This window comes from Gallinula chloropus (genome assembly GCF_964237585.1).
Source record: "Gallinula chloropus genome assembly, chromosome: 5".
Classification (NCBI taxonomy): domain Eukaryota; kingdom Metazoa; phylum Chordata; class Aves; order Gruiformes; family Rallidae; genus Gallinula; species Gallinula chloropus.
This window is the reverse complement of record NC_140090.1, coordinates 31,283,419-31,301,597: the sequence shown is the minus strand read 5'-3', so window position 1 is coordinate 31,301,597 and position 18,179 is coordinate 31,283,419. Positions and strand designations below refer to the sequence as shown.

The window sequence follows — 18,179 nt, the reverse complement described above, 5'->3', positions numbered from 1 at the left end:
CAAGTTGGCACTGTGAAGGAGGCTTTCTAGAACACTCCAGAGTTGTACTGAAGAATCAGTGCAGGTGCTTCTGGACTCCTAACCCCCTATCACTGTTGAGTGTGGAGCTGTGGTTTGCACCCTGACTCACACAGCTACCTGCCTTTCTGTTTCTGTCTGTGGAACGCTGCTTACAGGGACTTAAAAAAATTAACAGAGGACAGCAGTATAGAGCTGGTTACTTCTCCTTGTGTGTGGATGGGAACAGTATTTACAGTTAGAGAGTACATTAATTTTACAGTGCTCATTCAAATCCTATAGGAAGGAAATTGTTCTATAGGAAAGGCAACACTGATCTTTGTTAGAATTTTGTAATTCAGATTAGCCCATCTAATTCAGAATGGAAGTGCCTTTAGGAAAATTCACGTGTCAGTGTTGACGTATTATGGGAAAAGCTCTTAAATGAATAGTATGTGCATGGATTTCTGCCAGCAGGTTCACACAAAAAGGTTAGATCCCGTTTTTCAACGGAGTCCTCTGCAAAAAGGCAGAAAATGCTTTTGTACAACGTGCCTCAGTGATTTCAAAAGACTGATTTTTACTTTTGTTGTTAAAGTAATTTATTGATGTTGAATCACCCAGAAGTGAATGTAGGAGCCATAGCACTGGCAGCTGCTGTAATCTCTTTGTGCTAGAGGAATTCCTTTGTGAGAAAATGTCAGAATAACACAGAGGTAGTTTTCTGCTTTGTAAAGATCCAATGTACTCAAGTAGTTTCCATTATTTTCTTTCCCCTTATTAGCAGTAGTGCTTCCCCTTATTACCAGTAGTGCTTCCTATGTCATATGTCAATTTACAAGTCTGAGACAGAAAACAAAATACTTGTTTTTCCTTAGACCTAAGTTTGCAATTTGTTGTGTTTCAGAAACAGAACACTCAGAACCACCAAGAGTTTTCACACCATAAAGCCAAGCATTTTTCTTACTACAATTAGTGTGTGTATAGCTAGGAAGTATTGCTATTTATCTATATATTGTTATGACTGGTTCTCTTGCACTTTTCAGACCTTTCCATAATCCATCAATTGCTTTTGGCTCCATACTGTATTTCAGGATTTAAAAAAATAGTGGTCCTTAATTATGTTGGTATGAATACCTCAGCCTTGAATTACTCTAAACTTAGCAACCTGCTATATCCTGTGCTAGCAGCCATCCGCACTGTGATACCAGTTCTGGGAAGCAAGTTTTCTTGCTGTTAGTTTTTAGCTACTGCAGAAACTCTGAATTACTTCAGAGTGCTGGCCAGTAGTTTTGAAATCGTCAGGCCTCCGTATGCACGCAAGACTCTTCCTTTGCAATTTCATTTGCAGAATTATGCCTTTGTTTGACTAGTGGAATGGTGTTTGTTTGATTTTTTTTTTTTTTTTTTTTTTATATAAAACTTATGTCTCAAGTGTGTGTGTGTGTGTGTTTGTGTGTGTATATTTATGAAACAGGAATAGGAAACCATTTCAAGAGAGGCTTTATTCAGCATGAAGACTGTAAAGTTCCTGTCCCTTGGAAAAATTCCCGTTAGACAGGAATTCTGCTGCTTGCTTGTGGTCTGTTATGACTCAATGAACCTATCAAACTTTTACTCTTAAAACACAGGAAATGTACAGATGTTTTCCTTAAAAGAGCTTCCTTAAAAAAAAGAAAAATAAGGGCTCAATGTTTTGAGAGACTATGTGAACGTACTGACGTGTTACCTGGAGCACACTTCTAGGGTAGGTTTTTCCTGTTAACAGGTCTTTAGCTCATATAGATAAATAGAGGGTGCTATTGTTTCTGCGTTTCTCAAAGGAAGGTATTGCTAGCTAGAAAAGGAATGAATTACAAAGTTGCATTTGTCTTCCTTCCCTGCAATGGAACTGTTTCCAAACAGTTTTAATTTGCTCAGTTAGGTTATGGATACAGTAAGTTTCTGATGATCAAAAGGATGTTTTCTGATTGGTGCTTTACTTACATTTTGGCTGGTTTAAGTAAGCAGGAAGTTGAGGATGTTCCCTTTTAAAGTAAATAGAGATGGGCTGAAAGGAATAGTCGCACATCTACATGAAAACTTCTCATTGAAATGTTTGCAAGCATTCAAAAAAACCAAATATACAGCTCGTTTCAGAATGTTTAAAACCATGGTATTTGGTAAATAAAGGTTTGTCAGGAGGTTTGAATTGTTTGTCCAATGTTGGGTTACAGCATAAAATACTCCTTTGAGGAATTACTTCATGTTTTCATTTCAGACGTATATGTGATCATTTCCTTAAAAAATCTTCCCTTTTCCCTCCACACAGTGAGCATGGCCACTAACAGGCTAATAGGTGCAGTGGCAGGGACCATTCTGGCCTTGGGGGTGATTTTTGGAGGCACAGGGTGGGGAATAGAGTAAGCATTTTTCTTAGCTTGAGTTTTATGTTTGGTGCCTAGTGTGTGAGGTAACCGTATGCACCCGAGCCCTCTTGTGTATTACCCCATTAGCTTTGTCATGTGGTGACCGTATTTGTCGTGTGATTTGACTGTGTCTGTGTCATGTGGTTTGCTCATGCAGTGTTGAACCTTCTCCTGTCTGGGATAATGTGGGGCATATACCAATAACTTTGTGAACTTCTACATTGTCACAGTAAAAATAAATGTCTGAATGTTTCCATTACACCAAATTATAAAAATAATGGGGGGAAATGGAAGTTTGATTATTTTGCAAAATAAACGGAGTAACCTGGACTATTTCATAAAATGCAGGTGTTGTTTATTGCAGTCTGTGGGGCTTTCAGTCTAATAGTACGTCACACAATCTAGGCAGGAAGATGAAAGCTGATGATAAGGGTATAGACAGCCAGTTTTACAGTAAAGCTCTGTGTGTTCTGTTACCTCAGGGCACTATAATGCTGAAGTACAGAATTCATACTTCAAGAATAGGTACAACCAATTTTTATTCTATTCATAGTTTTAGGAAATTGTAATATTAAGTGCTAGCCCACTAACTCAATTTTAATAGTGGCTATGATTTATCTACCTCTGTGTGTGTGTATGTGTACACCTAGATAAATGCCTGTATAAGAACTCTCTTCACTCTGCCTTCACTGTGCAAGCTATTGAATAAGTTGCTGTTGTTCTGCGGTTTCCAACTTCACCGTGTTTCTAGCACTGCGTATCGGCTCTCTGAAGGGGGAACCGTAACCAGGCAGTTTGTTGTTTCTAGTCAGGCTGTGTGAAGCAGCAGTCAGGCTGTTCTTATTCAGGCCACACAGGCGGTCTTCTGGTAGGCAGTGCTTTGTGTGCCTGAGTTTGCAGCCCCAGACAGAGACTTTTTAGCTTTCGATGAGCTGGGCTGTTACATGAAACTCATCACAAATTCTCAGCAGAGTGGAGACCTTTGCACACACAGAGCACAACTAATAGAAAAACAAGTGGAGGGAAGAAGGTACTAGATTATCTGCTTGAGAAAGATCGGATTGGTGCTTTACTGGTGGCTTTTACAGCTGGTTGGTAAAAACTAAAGACACTGAAGATTTGAGAGGTTTGGGACTCAGCTTCTGGAGCAGAGAATTCACCTACAGCTTGAGGATGATTTTGCCTTCTGGTTACATTCTGCCTTGCACCCTTGATTTTATCTTCCCTTGCCAGCTGTCCACTTGGCTTTGACCAATGTCTCTTACCATTTGTTCTGGCTCCTATATCCTTCTGCTCCAGCTCCAGCTTTTCTTCATCTGTCCTCTCCTCCCATCTCTCACTACCTGACTCATTCTTTGTTTTGTTTCTCTCCTCTGGTTCCTTCAGATGCAAAGGTATGCTTAAGGCTAGCCGCTGCTGCTTTTTGTTCCCTGGCTTCAAGAAAGCAGAGGGGGAACACAAATGCCCTCTCGGGCTCGTCCATCAATGGCTGCAAGGGAGGTTGCGTTCATCAAAACCTGACGGCAGGTTCTGCCCGTCTTACTTCTTTGCCACTTCACTTGCAAATTATAAACTTCTCTTCAAAGTGCTGAAGTAACTTCACTTTCCTAATACTTCATGGATTTATTGCAGAAATTATGAGGGACAAAATGGCAGAGCAGTTGTTTCCCAAAGGGGTACTTAGCTTTAACTTAAATCAAAGGGTCTGGCTGGCAAAGTGACAGGCAAGAAAACATCAAACCAGTGTGTTGTTACCCGCAAGATGACAATCTGCAGCTAGCTTAACTCTTCTAGATGCTACCTGATACTGATGAAGGTTTAGGGAATAGTCTGAAGCCCACTGAAATTAAAGGTGTGTTCTAACCCCTTTGTTTGTATCAGAATCCTAAAAGATGACTGGAGATGGTAGGATAGCTGTGCCAAAGCAGGTGGTGCCTTAGGAAAGGGGGCTGTACAGCGGAAAGAACAAGTATTCGGGAAGTGTTGCCTCTTGGGATAGCCTGGATGGGAAATGACCCCCACAGTATGGTGGTGGTTTTAAACCTTCCTCTGACTTTCAGCTTGTGCATATGTAAGTCAAACACCCGAGTCCAGTGACTGGAGAAGCTTATTTAGCTGAAACATCCTGATTTATGCTGTTCTTCATAAATGTCACTAACTAAAATGAGCTGATGCAAAGTGGGCTGCACTCTTGTAGCAAAATTCTGGTTTATTAATAATTCAATTTCCTTGATAACACTTAATAAAACACAGCATACATCTTTAAGGTAAAGTAATAGCATACTTTTATCTGCAGGGTTTGTTAGCCTTACAAACAGCTCACCAATAATCCTCTTAAATCTCTGTACTGAGAAACTGGATCTTGTTAATTGGAGGACTCCGTTCTCACAAACAAGTGGTTGCTGTTTAGTAATCACAAGGGTTCCTCCAGCTTTGGGTTTATACTGAAGTCAGAAATGAGATGATAGCCTTGTTGATGATTATCAGTGGAATTTTACCTTGACTGTAGCCTTTCCAGGCTCTTTACGAGGTAAAAGGGCTGTTTCTCTGCATGCGTAGGAACTGCCGCTTCCAGCTTACTGTGGAACAGTTTTGAAACCACTGCAGTAGAAGGGACATGCCTTTATCCACAGCCATACATTATCCTCTTCTGTTTCAACTTTGGTTTAGTTCTTCTGTATTTATAGTAAATTAAACCAGTATTGATTTTCTGTCTTGAAAGAACACACTGCATTTGCTGAACGGATTTGCACTATGAAATAGACTTGTATTCCCCTGCTCCAAACACTGGACAACCAGGGAGCACAGCAAGAGGAGGGATGTAGAATAGCAGCCACTTGGAACTTCCCTATCGAAGTCATCGCTCTTTCCTGTCAGTTTAACTCTGTACCTCTTTTGTGCAGTGTTAGAGTATTTCAGGGCTTCTAAAACTTATTACAGATAAATTACTTGCCGTGTTTTCAGTCTCATGTGCAACCGTGATAAAATACAGAGTAAGCTGTAGAGCTGTGTCAGATACAGCAGCTCATTGGGCTGCTGTTGAAAGCACTATGCTCACTCCTGGTGTGAGCCAGGTGTGACTTTAAAGGTAAGTCCAAATGAGCTACATACTTCTAAATTGTGAAAAATTAGCTTTGAATTATAAAATTTGTGGTACACTGCTTGTATCTGTAAAACTCACTGCATTTCTTTTCAGTCCAAGTCTTTATTAATACTCCTGAATATTCTTTATGCAGGAATCACAGAAAGCAGTTTTAAAAGTTTGGTATTCTTTTAGCTAATCTGATCTCCAAAAGCCTGGTATGGGAAACTCATAATGAATGCGATGAAATTAGGCGACTGTGGGAAATCTTAAAACTTAGGGCATGTACTTATGGTAGGGTCTGGGACGGGGCAGAAGGGTCTGTGCTACTGGCTAAACAACTTAAAACTTTCAGTTGTTGCAGATGCCCTTGCTCTTTCCTTTGCTGTTCTCTGGCTGCTCCTCCTTCCTTACGTTAGCCATCGACAGGTTTCCAAACTCAGTTTCAGAACACTTAAAATAGGAAAACTTCAATTGCTTGGGTTGGGGAAACTGGGATAGGAGATAAGAGTGGGTTTTGAAGGCTATTCCCAAACAGGTAAATGTTTAAACAAAAAGTATGCAATATCCTGCCAAAGATCTGTTGTTGGGTTGGTTTCATTTTGCCTTGAGTTCAGGTGCAATTAGCTTTACATCAAAGACTGCTCAATAGGAAACTTTAGTATAGAGCAATTAAAATGTTACCCAAGACTATTGTCCGTTTCCTCCACCCTGTGTAAATAAAGCACTTAAGGGTCAATTACAAATATCTTCTTTAGGTTTTCTCTTGCACTCTTCAGAAAATTGCACAAATGTATTTTGTGCTGCTGCTTTTTGTTGCTCTTTATTCCTGCTCCACCACTCCCCACTTTATTGTTAAGTAGCTTCTTGAGGATGTCAGAGAGATGCTTTGATGTTTGGAAAGCTTAATGGGAATACAGCTTTTATTTCAACTTTTGTTCCTTGTGTAGCAATCCTTTGCTTTTGTCAAAGGCAGGTTTGTAAATTTAGCATTGGCGTAACTGCAGGGAGTCTGCACTCTGATTAGCAAGTGGTGCTGGATGTTCTCAGCTCAGTTTACAATCTCTACCACTTCTCAGACCTGTCCCTGCAAAAAGTTAAGCTTTTGGATTATTGTTTTTCTTCTCATTGTCTGTAGTCTGCATTCAGACTTTTTCCTTTAAGTTGAGGAATTACAAATATGCCTGTGTCCTCACTTGATGGTTCTTTCACTAAGTAATGGAGTAACTCACCGTGGAATTTACTGCCTTTATACTAGATTTTTCTCTGTGGTAGCAATCAGCACAGCACAACGCAGAGACCAACAGCTTTGTTCAGTACGACTGTTAAAGAAAAGTTGGGCTTGCTGAAGTTGTCTAGAGACATCACCTTCTGTGCTGTCTCTCCTCCCTGAATTGTTTGATGACCCTTCAGTTGTGTCACTTAATGTGGATAAAGTGGTTGGTTCTTACATCTCTTACCATAATCCTTTATCACAGGTCCTAGTGCCACCAATCTTATAATAGGCTCCATCGCTGGTGCCATCCTGGTAGCAGCTATTGTCCTTGGGGGGACAGGATGGGGCTTTAAGTAAGCAATGCCGCATGTCTTCTCTTCAGTGGCTATGGCATTTCTATTTCTTGCTTACATCACTAAATTTTGAGCTCCTGCTACAAGACCTCCTAAGTTAACCGCCCCTCCCCTTCAAACTGCAACAAACTGCTGTAAAGAAAGAGTGATGCATGCACTGAGCAAGAGGAGGAAATGGATTTGAAGCTAGCAGATGTCATCAGGGTGCAAAGTTGAAGAACAATAAAAGAATGAATGTAACTGCCATGAGTTCCCACTAACGCTTAGGGAGCAAGGGCTCTATTTCACCTCCAGTTAGTAGCATTGTTCTCAGAAATTGGCTGCAGCGGTTAAAACCCCCAAGAGGTGTCCTGAGGAGCACATAGCTGGAATGCAAACAGGTAAACTTTTTTATAATTAAAACACCCCATGTGTAAACAGTAAGTTCACACAGCTGTAGCTGAGTCATTTTGGGGAACAAATGTGTTGACACAGTTCATTGAGAAGCACCATGGCTAACTCTTGTGGTTAGTGAATTATTATTGGGTTTAGAGACAACGCTTAGAAATCTTGCACTGTCTCCTGAAAGATGAAAATGTTTCTTGTCCAATTCTAGTTCAGTGTGGTTTAGAACTATGCAGAGCAACATCCAGTCATTCTGCTGGTGACTGTTAAAGCGGAGTCTAATACAAAAGCATTTAGGTCTTGCCCCTTTGAGGTGCCAAATCTACATACAGGCTACTCAGTATTTGGTAGAAAGGATCTAAATTTAGAATCAATGTTCATAACCTTAATTGTTGTCAGTAACAGAAACCAAGATCAAACCCTGATAAACCAATAAGCCATAATTCCCCAATCAGGTTTTAACAATAATGCAAAATACTTTATATGGCCCAGATTCATATTCCCTGTCTAAGCTGAGAAGGGGGAAAAAAAGATTCCTAATTGATTAAGGCAGATACCAAAGTAGAATGTAGTGATCAGGTCATACTTATGTGTTAATTCACATTCAGATGTTTACTTCTGGTTCAGACTGCGTTTTCACAGCAGCCCTGCCAAAAACAAAACCCAGACTTTTCCCCTTCTTCTGGACAAGGCCCGGGTGATTGCCTGTTGCACTGCTGGCTCAGCTCCTGCCACATTAACTTCTCTCTAAGTGCTTTTTTGGAGGGAAGTGACACTGCCTGCACTTCCCCTTGACACTGAGCTGCAGGCACCAGCTGTTGGAGTCAGTGCTCTGCATTTGCTTTGGTAAGAAAAGATCAAGTACAAAATGTATCAGAACATCTATCTTAAAGCACGGGGTGTGATCTTTATAAGCCTTTTTCATTCCTGCTGATACTTACCTTCAGCTGCAATATTATTTTTTCTTACAGCAGCTCCTCTGTTAAATTAAATCCACTTATTTGTACAATAAATACCCCTAGATCAGCCTCAGTATTGTTAAGTTACTACAGGGCAGCTCTAAACAAGAGAGTTTAATTCAGTCCTGTATGGTTTGCATTGTGTCCTATATGGCTGAAATTTGTGTTTTCCATATTCAGTTTGGGTTTGTTGTGGTGTTCTATCAAATTTGCGTTCAAAGGCAAATTCAGATGAGGTGTCTATGCAGTGCCAGATGTGGATTCACACGTGGTGGCAACACAAGGAGGAACTGGCTGGGATACATCATTTGATGGAGTGAGAGACTGTTTCTGTGTAAGGGCAGAGTCTGGAAAGAATGCTTTGTTACTTGGGCATGTTCTATAGCATCAGTCCAAGCACAGGTACAGTTTTTCTACCTTTTCCTACTAGATGCAGAATTACAGGAGAGAGTTGTCTCATACCTGAAATAAAGCAGATAAGCAATACAGAAAGATTTCAGTTAGTTGCAGAACTGAGGGCTTTTCCCCTCTGCTTCACTGCAATTAGCTTTTTGAATCAATGCAGCCAAATTTTCTGCAAGCCTTGCATTAACCTTTCTGTTAAAGTGTTTGTTTTATTGGGTGTAATAATGCACACCTATGTAGAAACACGGACAGTGGACATTCCCATGGGAATTAACCAGCTAGATTTTGTTAGAAAAAATGTCAGATTTTCCTTTTGGACCAGTTTTCTGCTGTCAGAGACATGTGGCCATTACTTGGCAATTCACGTGCTTTCCAGACGCAGAGTGCTTAGCCCTAAACACCACCTTTATATTGCAGAAGGTAAGTTGTTGAAAGCACAGCACAAGTGATTGAAAAGTAAGAACTTTGGGTAGTTTCATCCTCTGAGTCTTTTTAATCTGTCTTGTGCCTCACATCAGTGCTGCAGCACCTGCTAGCAGCTCCATGGGCATCTGCTGCTGACTGGGGACACCTGTGCTCAGTACCTTGCATGAACACCCGTCTGAAACGGCAGTATTGAATGGAGTGCATATTTCTCCTTTGTGTTCCACAGCTCTCAAACTACTCCTTCAGCTTTGCATCCTGGTGTCATTTGTTTTCCCAAACGTAGAGTTTGTTTCCCCTCTAGAGGCTCTGTATTGGAAATGTCTCTTCTCCTCAAAAGAGCAAGCAAGATACAAAGACTTACTCTGTAGCAGAACCTCAAATACACTGGCCTGGCCTAGCTCACAGCTTGAAGTGCATGCTTCTTCTGGGGGTCAGAGGGGAACTGAAAAGGCTTTCAGCTTGTATAGAAAAGAGGGCTAGCACTTACAGACCCTCTGATACTTTGCTTCAGATGTGTTTGGAGGGACAGATGAGGAGGATAAAAAAGAAAAGTTGAAATCCTCTTTAAGCAAGTGATGTGTTTAGTCTCTGCGAATATGAGAGAAGGTAGCTAATGCTTTACAAACTGGGAGATGTGATTTCTGTTTCACAGGTTATCAGATGTTCATATGAACATACGGTACTGTGGTGTCAAGTCCATGTCAAACGTAAGCTGCAACTAAGCAAACTTTGTTCATGAACTGAGGTGGGGGTGGGGGGTTGGAGGGGAAGTGTAAAAGAAGGTGTGATGCAAGTTTGGAGAAACAAAGTGAAAGAACCCCCCCAAAATAACACAAAACAACAACTTTCAGTTTCAGGAACGACCCAGGTTAATTTTCCTAACCAAGTCAATGTGTTGATAGAACAAGAAAGAAAAAAAGCAAACTGACAATTTTAGGAGGTATAGAGCCTCACTACATGTTTCAGGTGGCTTAGAGTTAAAGGCTGTGGGTGGAAACCTTGCTAGGTTGAAGATTTTACTTCTGCTGAGCCTTGCATGCTACTTGTAAAGCTGTTGGTGTTCAGGCTGCAGTAAGGGAGTCCTACACACTTCTTCCTGAACCCTGCTGGGTAATGCACAGCAGTACAGCATTCATGAATGTCAATTCTGTTTTGATGTAGCAAGTCCAAGCAAGATTTCAGTATACAGCATGTAATAGGGGACCTCTATGGGGAGGACAGTTTCACTGTTAGAGGAGTTGGTCTGGGCAGTGACTGCAATTGCAGCCTCAGGAGCCAGGCTCACCGTTTCCCTAGCGTATATTCTCTTACTCTTGCAAAACTGTTGCAGTGATAGCAGACAAATGTTTTTGTTGCTGACTTTAAAAGCACTTTTTGGTAATAAAGCAAGACTGCTAAGAAGCACTGCTAGTAAAAGTGATGTGGAAATGCATATGAAAAGCTGCTGCTTGTTATACCAGAATGCAGAAGTGACTGACAGAGAAAGGCTGACTGTAGGCACAGTTCTATTTCCAGCAACTGCTTCTTAGCTGAAGAGCTGCAGGGTTTTCTGTCCCAGTAATAGATGACCAAAGATTTACCTCATCCTTAAAGATACTAAGTCTGTGCAGATGCATTTAGCTTCCAGAAGTTTTTGCTAATGGTGACTCTGTGAGGAAGGACAGTTCGGTCCCTTACCAGCTCTTCCATAAAGCACGCCTCATGACTTTAGTCATTGCTGCACAAACATCAGCATTAGAATCAAACATCAGATATTTTCTCACTTTCCTCAAGCTACTGGAATAAATGGCAAGTTAATGGCTTATTTTAAGCTGCTAATTTTAGTCCCATGTTAATTTCAGTCAGCTTTGTAGTAACAGGACATTTATTAATCTCTTCTTCAGCCTTTGAACAATGCTTTAGGAATGCCTATGAAAACATTGGCTACTTGAAGTGGTTAAAATACTGGGTTTTTTACATACAAAGCTTTACTTAGGTGATCACAGATAAAAGCATAGGATTGCAGGTGATACACTGCATAACCACATTCCTGTTATTTGGGAAAAAATGCAGAGGACTGCAGCAAGGTATCTGTTATATGCATCCAACCATTTTAGAGCCAGGTTTCTTTTCTGCAGTATTTTTTGTCTGTACAGATGACCAGAGACAGTGTTGTGCTGTAGCATGGTGTGCTTTTTTGCATCAGAATCACCTGTAATTTTACTTTTGTTAGAGACACTTCTTCTGGAAGGCTGACTCTCATAATTTAAGGCAGCATTAAAATATTAAATGCAAAAAGAATTGGATGTTCTGAGATCTTCCATGTAGACAACATAGAACTATGCTATGTGTCCTTGTGTAGGGGACTCCTCTCCTCTGCCCCCACCTTAGTGCAGCACAGCAGCATACTGAAAGGAACCCTGAACTCCTGTAACACACAGCTATAGAGAGGTGCAGGTGTCCAGGACCTGCTACTCACCTTGTTGCTGACTTTAAGTGTATAAAAACACTTTTTGGTAATAAAGCAAGACTGCTAAGGAGCATTGCTAGTAAAAGTGATGTGCAAATGCATATGAAAAGCTGCTGCTTGTTATACCAGAATGCAGAAGTGACTGCAATCTTCTTTGGGAAGAGGGACACTTGCTTTGTTTGTGGATATAAGTAAGACTACTGTGTCTGCAGTTGTTTAGTATTAAAATAGTTGGCAATTGGAGTTAAGTTGTGAAAAGCTGGCCAGAGAATTGGAATAGAATTAACTGCAGAGTAACACCTGACTGCCTACCTCTGTGAAGCGCTGTGACGGCAGCTGAGACACGCTGCAGGCTGTCCGTGCTTTGCGGGTGTGTTAAGCGTTCTTTTAGTTCTTCACCTTTCTGCCTCATGCAGCACTGTTAGCAGAATATCCTAAGTGAGGAAAGGCAGTGGTTTCGTTAGTATCTTATTCCTTGAAGCCTGTCTTTCTGCTGGATAAAGCTATGAGTGAGGAAATTGAGGGTTTGGGCAGATGCCAGATTGCATGGTGGGTGTGCAGCAGCCTGCCTGTTGCTCCATAGCACAGATGCTGGCTGAGCTGTAGTACAGCGGGTGGTCCTCCCTGGAACACTGCTGGTGAGATCAGGTAAAGACAGGACAAAAAGTCAAAAGAGTTTTGTTTCAAGAGTTGTACTGGGAAGCTAGCAGATCATCTGTCCTCTGTACCTTTTATTTAATTAAAGCCAATCTCTTTAATTAAAATAAGCTCAGATAACATAATTCAGCGTATGTTTGAATGACTTGTCCTCTTCAAGCGAGCTGGAATACAGTACTTTCCCTAGAGTAGAAGGACAAGTTACGTCATCTGGATTTTTTACATGCATTGATGATTTGTTTTAAGGGGACTGACTAATTAGTTGCTCATCAGTAGTGTTTGAATTCAAGTATACTAGACAGTATTGGGGGGGTGGGGTGCACGTGAAGGGGAAGATAAGCAGAACATGTCCCTTCCTCATTAAGCCTGGCAGGACAAGCAGACACAAAGCAAGGTTTAACTCGCTTTTAACCAAGTTCTGTTATACTCCTACTTGCTATCGTGCAGCTCTTAAAGTGGGCCTGAAGAGATAATTTATCCAAATTTACGTGTAGCACAGAGGAGGATGGATGGGGATATTGAAGTGATGTCAGCCTGGGTCAAAAGGAGAGGTAGTACAGTACCCATACAGGGGAAATGACTGAAAGATGAATGCAGTGATCTTTCAGAACCCAGCAATTCTTTAGCATTCACCTTGTAAAAGCATAGGGCACTGGTACCCAAGGAAAAACAAAGCAAAACAAAGAATGCCCAAGAATTACCAGTCTCTGGAAGTCTGCTCAAAAAGAAGTTGCCCTAGTATTCATCCATTAGTCTCTTAAACTACCCGGCAGTATCAATAACTGTTGTAGCAGTGGCAGCAGTTGGCAGGGCTGCAGAAAACAGGAAGTCCGGGGGTTGGTATGTAGCTTTAGGGAATGTACCAATTCCTGTTCTGTAGTTCTTGCATGTCAGTCTGGTGGCGGTAGTGGTGCATATGCCCAACGACACAAACTAAATGCATGAGCCCTTTGCTTGATGCCCCACATGAAGCCAGATACCGGGGAGGTTGCACCCAACTTTTGTTGTCGCTTCCTAATGTCTTGCTGTTTGACATAGGATATCGGTATCGCAGGAGACTGGATATCACTGACCAGCTTGCTACCCACTCTTAACATTAAATTCACAATTTACAAAACTGTCCAGTCTCCTTCGAATGCAATGTTGTTGCTAGATTTTGCACCTTACTAAGACTCACAGCAGTTATGGTCAGTAGTATGGTAAGAGCTCACTGAGGCGCTCACTTTTTTGTCATGCTGGAACGCGTAAGCTAAATTGTGCTTTAGCCCGAGCTGAGCACTCAAGTGTCCACAGGCCTGTGTGTTTCCAGTACTGGCACTTGTGACTCATTCCCCTTAGGTACATGCACGCATGTGGCCTAGCGGGCACACATGTTACTGGGGGCTGAAGTCTTCTACAAATTTGGAGCACCACTCGAAGCACTACAGAAATAATTGAATCCTGTATGCCAGTGTGATCTTTAAACGGCATTAAAAAACCAACACTTGATACTGTGCTACCAAAAGCATGCGACTAAATTCCATGAATTGTTACCCCTTGGAAAAGTTGCGTGGTAAAGTGTCTCAGTGTGAGCCTTTTACTTTACTATGACCTTGGCAACGGCTTTGTTCCTGTTATATCTAACTAACATCTTGCATTTTTCTCTTTTCATCTCCTTTTGATGCAACCTGGAAGAAATGTCAAAAAACGAAGGTTCGATCCAAGTCAACAAGGCCCTATCTGAAGAAACGTGATTCAAAAAGCTTCTTCTTGCACTACTGGATTTTGGGTATGATGTCTTTGCTGTAGTGGCACAGGAACTCAATCAGTAAGGAGGAACATGAGAAACAGTAGCCATACACACAGAGTTGGGATGTTAGGATTTGAGGTGGTAGAAGACTGTCCTTTTTGGAGATAAGTTGGAAATACTTCCTCCATTCACCTTTCTCTTGTTAACATTACCTGACAAGTGTTACAAGCAAACTGTTTCAAAATCAGGTGGGTTTTTTTTTTCTTTCCTCAAATGAAGGAGGAGACACACAGACCAAGTGCAATAAGAGAACTGTTCCAAACCAACAAAATAGCAGAAGATTATTATTTTTTTCCCAGCCTGCTGGCACTCTAACTTCACTTGAGTTCGCATGACCTCCTTTTTCTTATCAAACTCCAGTGGCATGAGGAGCTAAATTTGAAAGGGTAACCTGCATGGCTCACATACAACCAACCAAGCTAGCGAGCTGACCCCAAGCAGAATCTGCAGCCTAATAAACACAAGCCACCGGGAAGCCGATACCAGGCTCCAATAGCTTTTCCAGCCAGGCAGTACATTCTGCTGCTGGACTTCAGAGCTCCCTGCTCTGTGAGCTCACTGTCCAACTTGTTTTGGTCTCCTGGGCCAGGAGTCTGATGGAAGCTATCGAGTGATGGATGCAATTCTTCCAAGAAGGAAAAAGTGTAAATACAGAAATAAGATTTTGACATATCATTTTCACAGATTATATATAAATATATATGTATGAGAGAAAAGGATTTCCATAGAAAAAGGTTCTATTCTTCATGTAAATCTATTTTTGATGTTGGGTTTGGTTTTGGGTTTTTTTTGCTCCCCTTTTTTCTGTAGCATGTTGTACAGCAGATGTTCTGGGCTTGCTCAAAAAAGGCAGGTAATAGCATGCAGATGCAGGGAGTTCTGACACCAAACAGATGTGATCTGAGTTTGTATGCTTGAAACCAAAAACAATTAAAATGTATAAATGCATATCTATGTACTGACTTTAAGTCTGGGTTACTTTTTTGGCTGTTATACAGGTTTTCCATAATATAATGTAACATAAGCAACACCGTCTTTAATCACAGAAGTGCCAAGCTTTTTATTTTTTTAAACTACAGCTACTTTTCTTTCCTGTTTAGATCTTGTGAAATAAAAACTTAAATAAGCCTTAAAATACTCAGAAAATGCTAAAAGCTTGGAACGAGTTATTTTTCTCTTGCCTTCAGCCCAGGTCCCCAAACCAATTTGTAAAGGCGACTGACATTTCTAACGCAGCCCCTGTGGCTCTTTGGTGCATCTCACTCTTCAAAGCACACTGCAAGAGTAATGCTTTGCCCCTTGGCTACCACCACAAAGTGTGCAGATTTCCAGTGGTGTAGGTAGGGTTAGATGCTCCACGTGTGCAAACACAGAGTTTTGCAGAGACAGGCTGGCAGCAGAGCTGTTGCCCCAGGAATGAGGCTGGCCTGGGTGCATCTAGCTTGAAAGGCATGCAGATGCCTGGCTCATCCTCTTCACCTAGATTTAAAACTTGGGTAATTCAGTGTATGTAAGTGAAAGTGGCCTGAAAATGTCCTTGCTGCATCTGATCAGAATCCTAAACTTCTGTAATTATGGATTTCATTTAAAGGTTGGATATTAATAACAAGGGCAGTCCAGTTACACTACTTACTCTACCTTTGTTCAGGGGAAAGCCACCTCCCAAGTTAGCTTTAAAAGCCAAACATTAAATGCTGCAGATTTCCTGTGACTTACAAAATCTCACTTCAATCATACTTCTTACTGTGGTAGTGTTGGATCCAACAGTCTCAGAAGAGAACTACAATATATGGTTTTGGCTGACAGTTATTGTTCAATGTTTTTAAATAGCTTTAATCACACTAACATGTCATTAATAATCACATGTACTGCGTTAGGAGTTAAAGGTGCTGCACACAGGTAGTTAACATCAATACATTATAAACCTGATTCTGAAAAATTCCTGCCTGTTAGTAAGAATACATTTATGGCAAACCAAAAATACTTGCAACTGCGTTGTTGTCCTCTACAATTACTTTGCTTGGGAACATAATTCCCAACATTCTTAGGGTTCTGCTTCCAAAGCAAGCGCACCCCCCCCCCCCCCAAGTGGTTAGCAAAAACTAAACCAACTTGGTACATATAGATATAAACTACCTGTGTAATAAACCTTTGGGAAGCATTTCACAAACAACATCGTTAGCGTGTGATGTGATGTGGTCCCCAACTACTCTGTACATATGTTCAGTGCTGGGGTAATTTTTTATTTACACCAGCAGTTTCATAGGAATTATGATTTCCTGACTGAATTTATGCTTCCCCCTTCACCACCCGCACATTTGCTTTCTGCCCTGCGTGTACAGAACACAAGTAACAACACAGCTCAGAGTAGGTGCAGTCTGAAGTGTTTTCTGGGGCAGTGGACAATTAAAAAACCCGGGTTTAGGGGGTCTTGATTTTCTATATCCCACCATTGCTGTGCTTTGGGAAATACGTATCCATTTAGAGTTAATTTGTTCATTACACAGCGTTATCAAATGATGACCTGGTCAGCTCTGCCTCCATTTTGTTCACTGTATGTTTGCTCCATTATTTATCTAATCATCTGGACAAGAAACTGTGGTAACTGTATAGCTCGTTCCAGTTTGCTGCATGATCTCACTGATTTGATCTGATCCTCCTAAAAGAGAAGTCTACTAGGCAAATTAACAGCTGTATTAGGTGCATGTTAAAAGAAACCAATTACTTAAGGCTGGAGTTTAACCTATTTTTCTTTACTATGCAAAGATGGCTATTGCACAAACAAATTCAAGACAAATGTCTGAGGAAATGCCATAGAATACTTGAAGTTATGTTTTAAGCCTAATCAGTCATGTTTTATATTCATTATTGCTTCCACTATTACTCTTTCTTTTTAAAATGATTTGTAATTATTTTTTTAAGTGCACAACTTGATGTTGTAAATCAGTTTTTGTTTGAAGTTAATACTCATTCATATCTTGTTGGCTGCTAATGAATGGAAATTCAATAGTCCTTGTTCTGCATCTTAGCAAGATGAGTATTAAAAACCATCATGAACATGGAATGGGGTAGTTCTTAATTTTCAATCATTTTTTTCCTTATTTATTCTCTCCATTTTATTTAATTTCTTTGTTCAAGCTATCACCACCGTTACAGCAGCGGAAAGTGACTGGAGGTTTTGGTTACTGAAAAATCTAAGACTGGGTCCCATCTTGCAGCAGAGTTCTGTCTGCAAGAGGACATGTCACACAGGCCGTCTGACACATGTGGGACCAGCGCTCAGCACCCAGGGCAGGAGGAAGGGTGCTGGGCTGCCTCGGTCCCAGCTGCTGGCTTCAGGGAGTGACCGAGACCTGTATGTGCAGTACTGGAGGGAAGCTCGACTGGCATAATTACAAACAACCTAAAATGATGTAAAAATATTTTTAAGGCCTCAATAACCAAACCATATGGGGATCATTTTAATGGCTTACCAAATGAAACTGCTTCCCTCTTCTGGCTTGGGGTTTGGTTGTTTGATGTTGTTGTTGTACGATTTGGTTGGGTTTTATTCACAGACTAACTCTAATGAAGCCAGCCTTGGAAAACTAAATGCATGCATGACACAGTCACCAAATACCTGCTGTTACTCTTTTGCTTTGACCCAGCGCCAGACAAGGAAACAAAATACACCTTTGTCTCAGTATGTCCCAAGGTGATGTATGAAAGCATGTTTCTCATTTATAGCTACAGAGCGTCACTAATGGATCCACTACCATCCACTTTTATTTCCTGTCATTTAACTATAGGAGTATTTATCTGTAAACTCAGTATGAACGTGCAACATTTTGGCTATATTTATAGTAGACAGTCATTCCTAAGACAGGAGCTGAGCCTCTTGCAGTATATGAATGCTAAAGCAATGTATGGATAGATGCATCTCTGCTTTTGATTTTAAGAAAAAAAATCTTTAAATTGCTGTTGAAAACTTTCACAGCTTCAGCCCCAAATATTGAAGAGTGATCTTCCTGGGGCGCTTACTGTTTAGAACAAGAACAACACCAAGTCATGGCTG

The 18,179-nt window shown here is 41.0% G+C and overlaps 1 protein-coding gene across 1 annotated transcript in view; it reads left to right on the top strand.

The window, feature by feature from the left end:
• The window catches only part of ADAM23 (ADAM metallopeptidase domain 23), a gene marked incomplete at both ends in the record, with an annotated part of 72,625 nt that extends 58,501 nt beyond the window's left edge, over positions 1–14,124 (top strand). Inside the window, 3 exons of the mRNA XM_084264486.1 lie at positions 6,966–7,056; positions 9,883–9,937; positions 14,011–14,124. Coding sequence (XP_084120612.1) covers positions 6,966–7,056; positions 9,883–9,937; positions 14,011–14,124 — 260 coding nt within the window. The remainder of the gene's footprint in view (positions 1–6,965; positions 7,057–9,882; positions 9,938–14,010) is intronic.
• Positions 14,125–18,179: the final 4,055 nt, after the last annotated feature.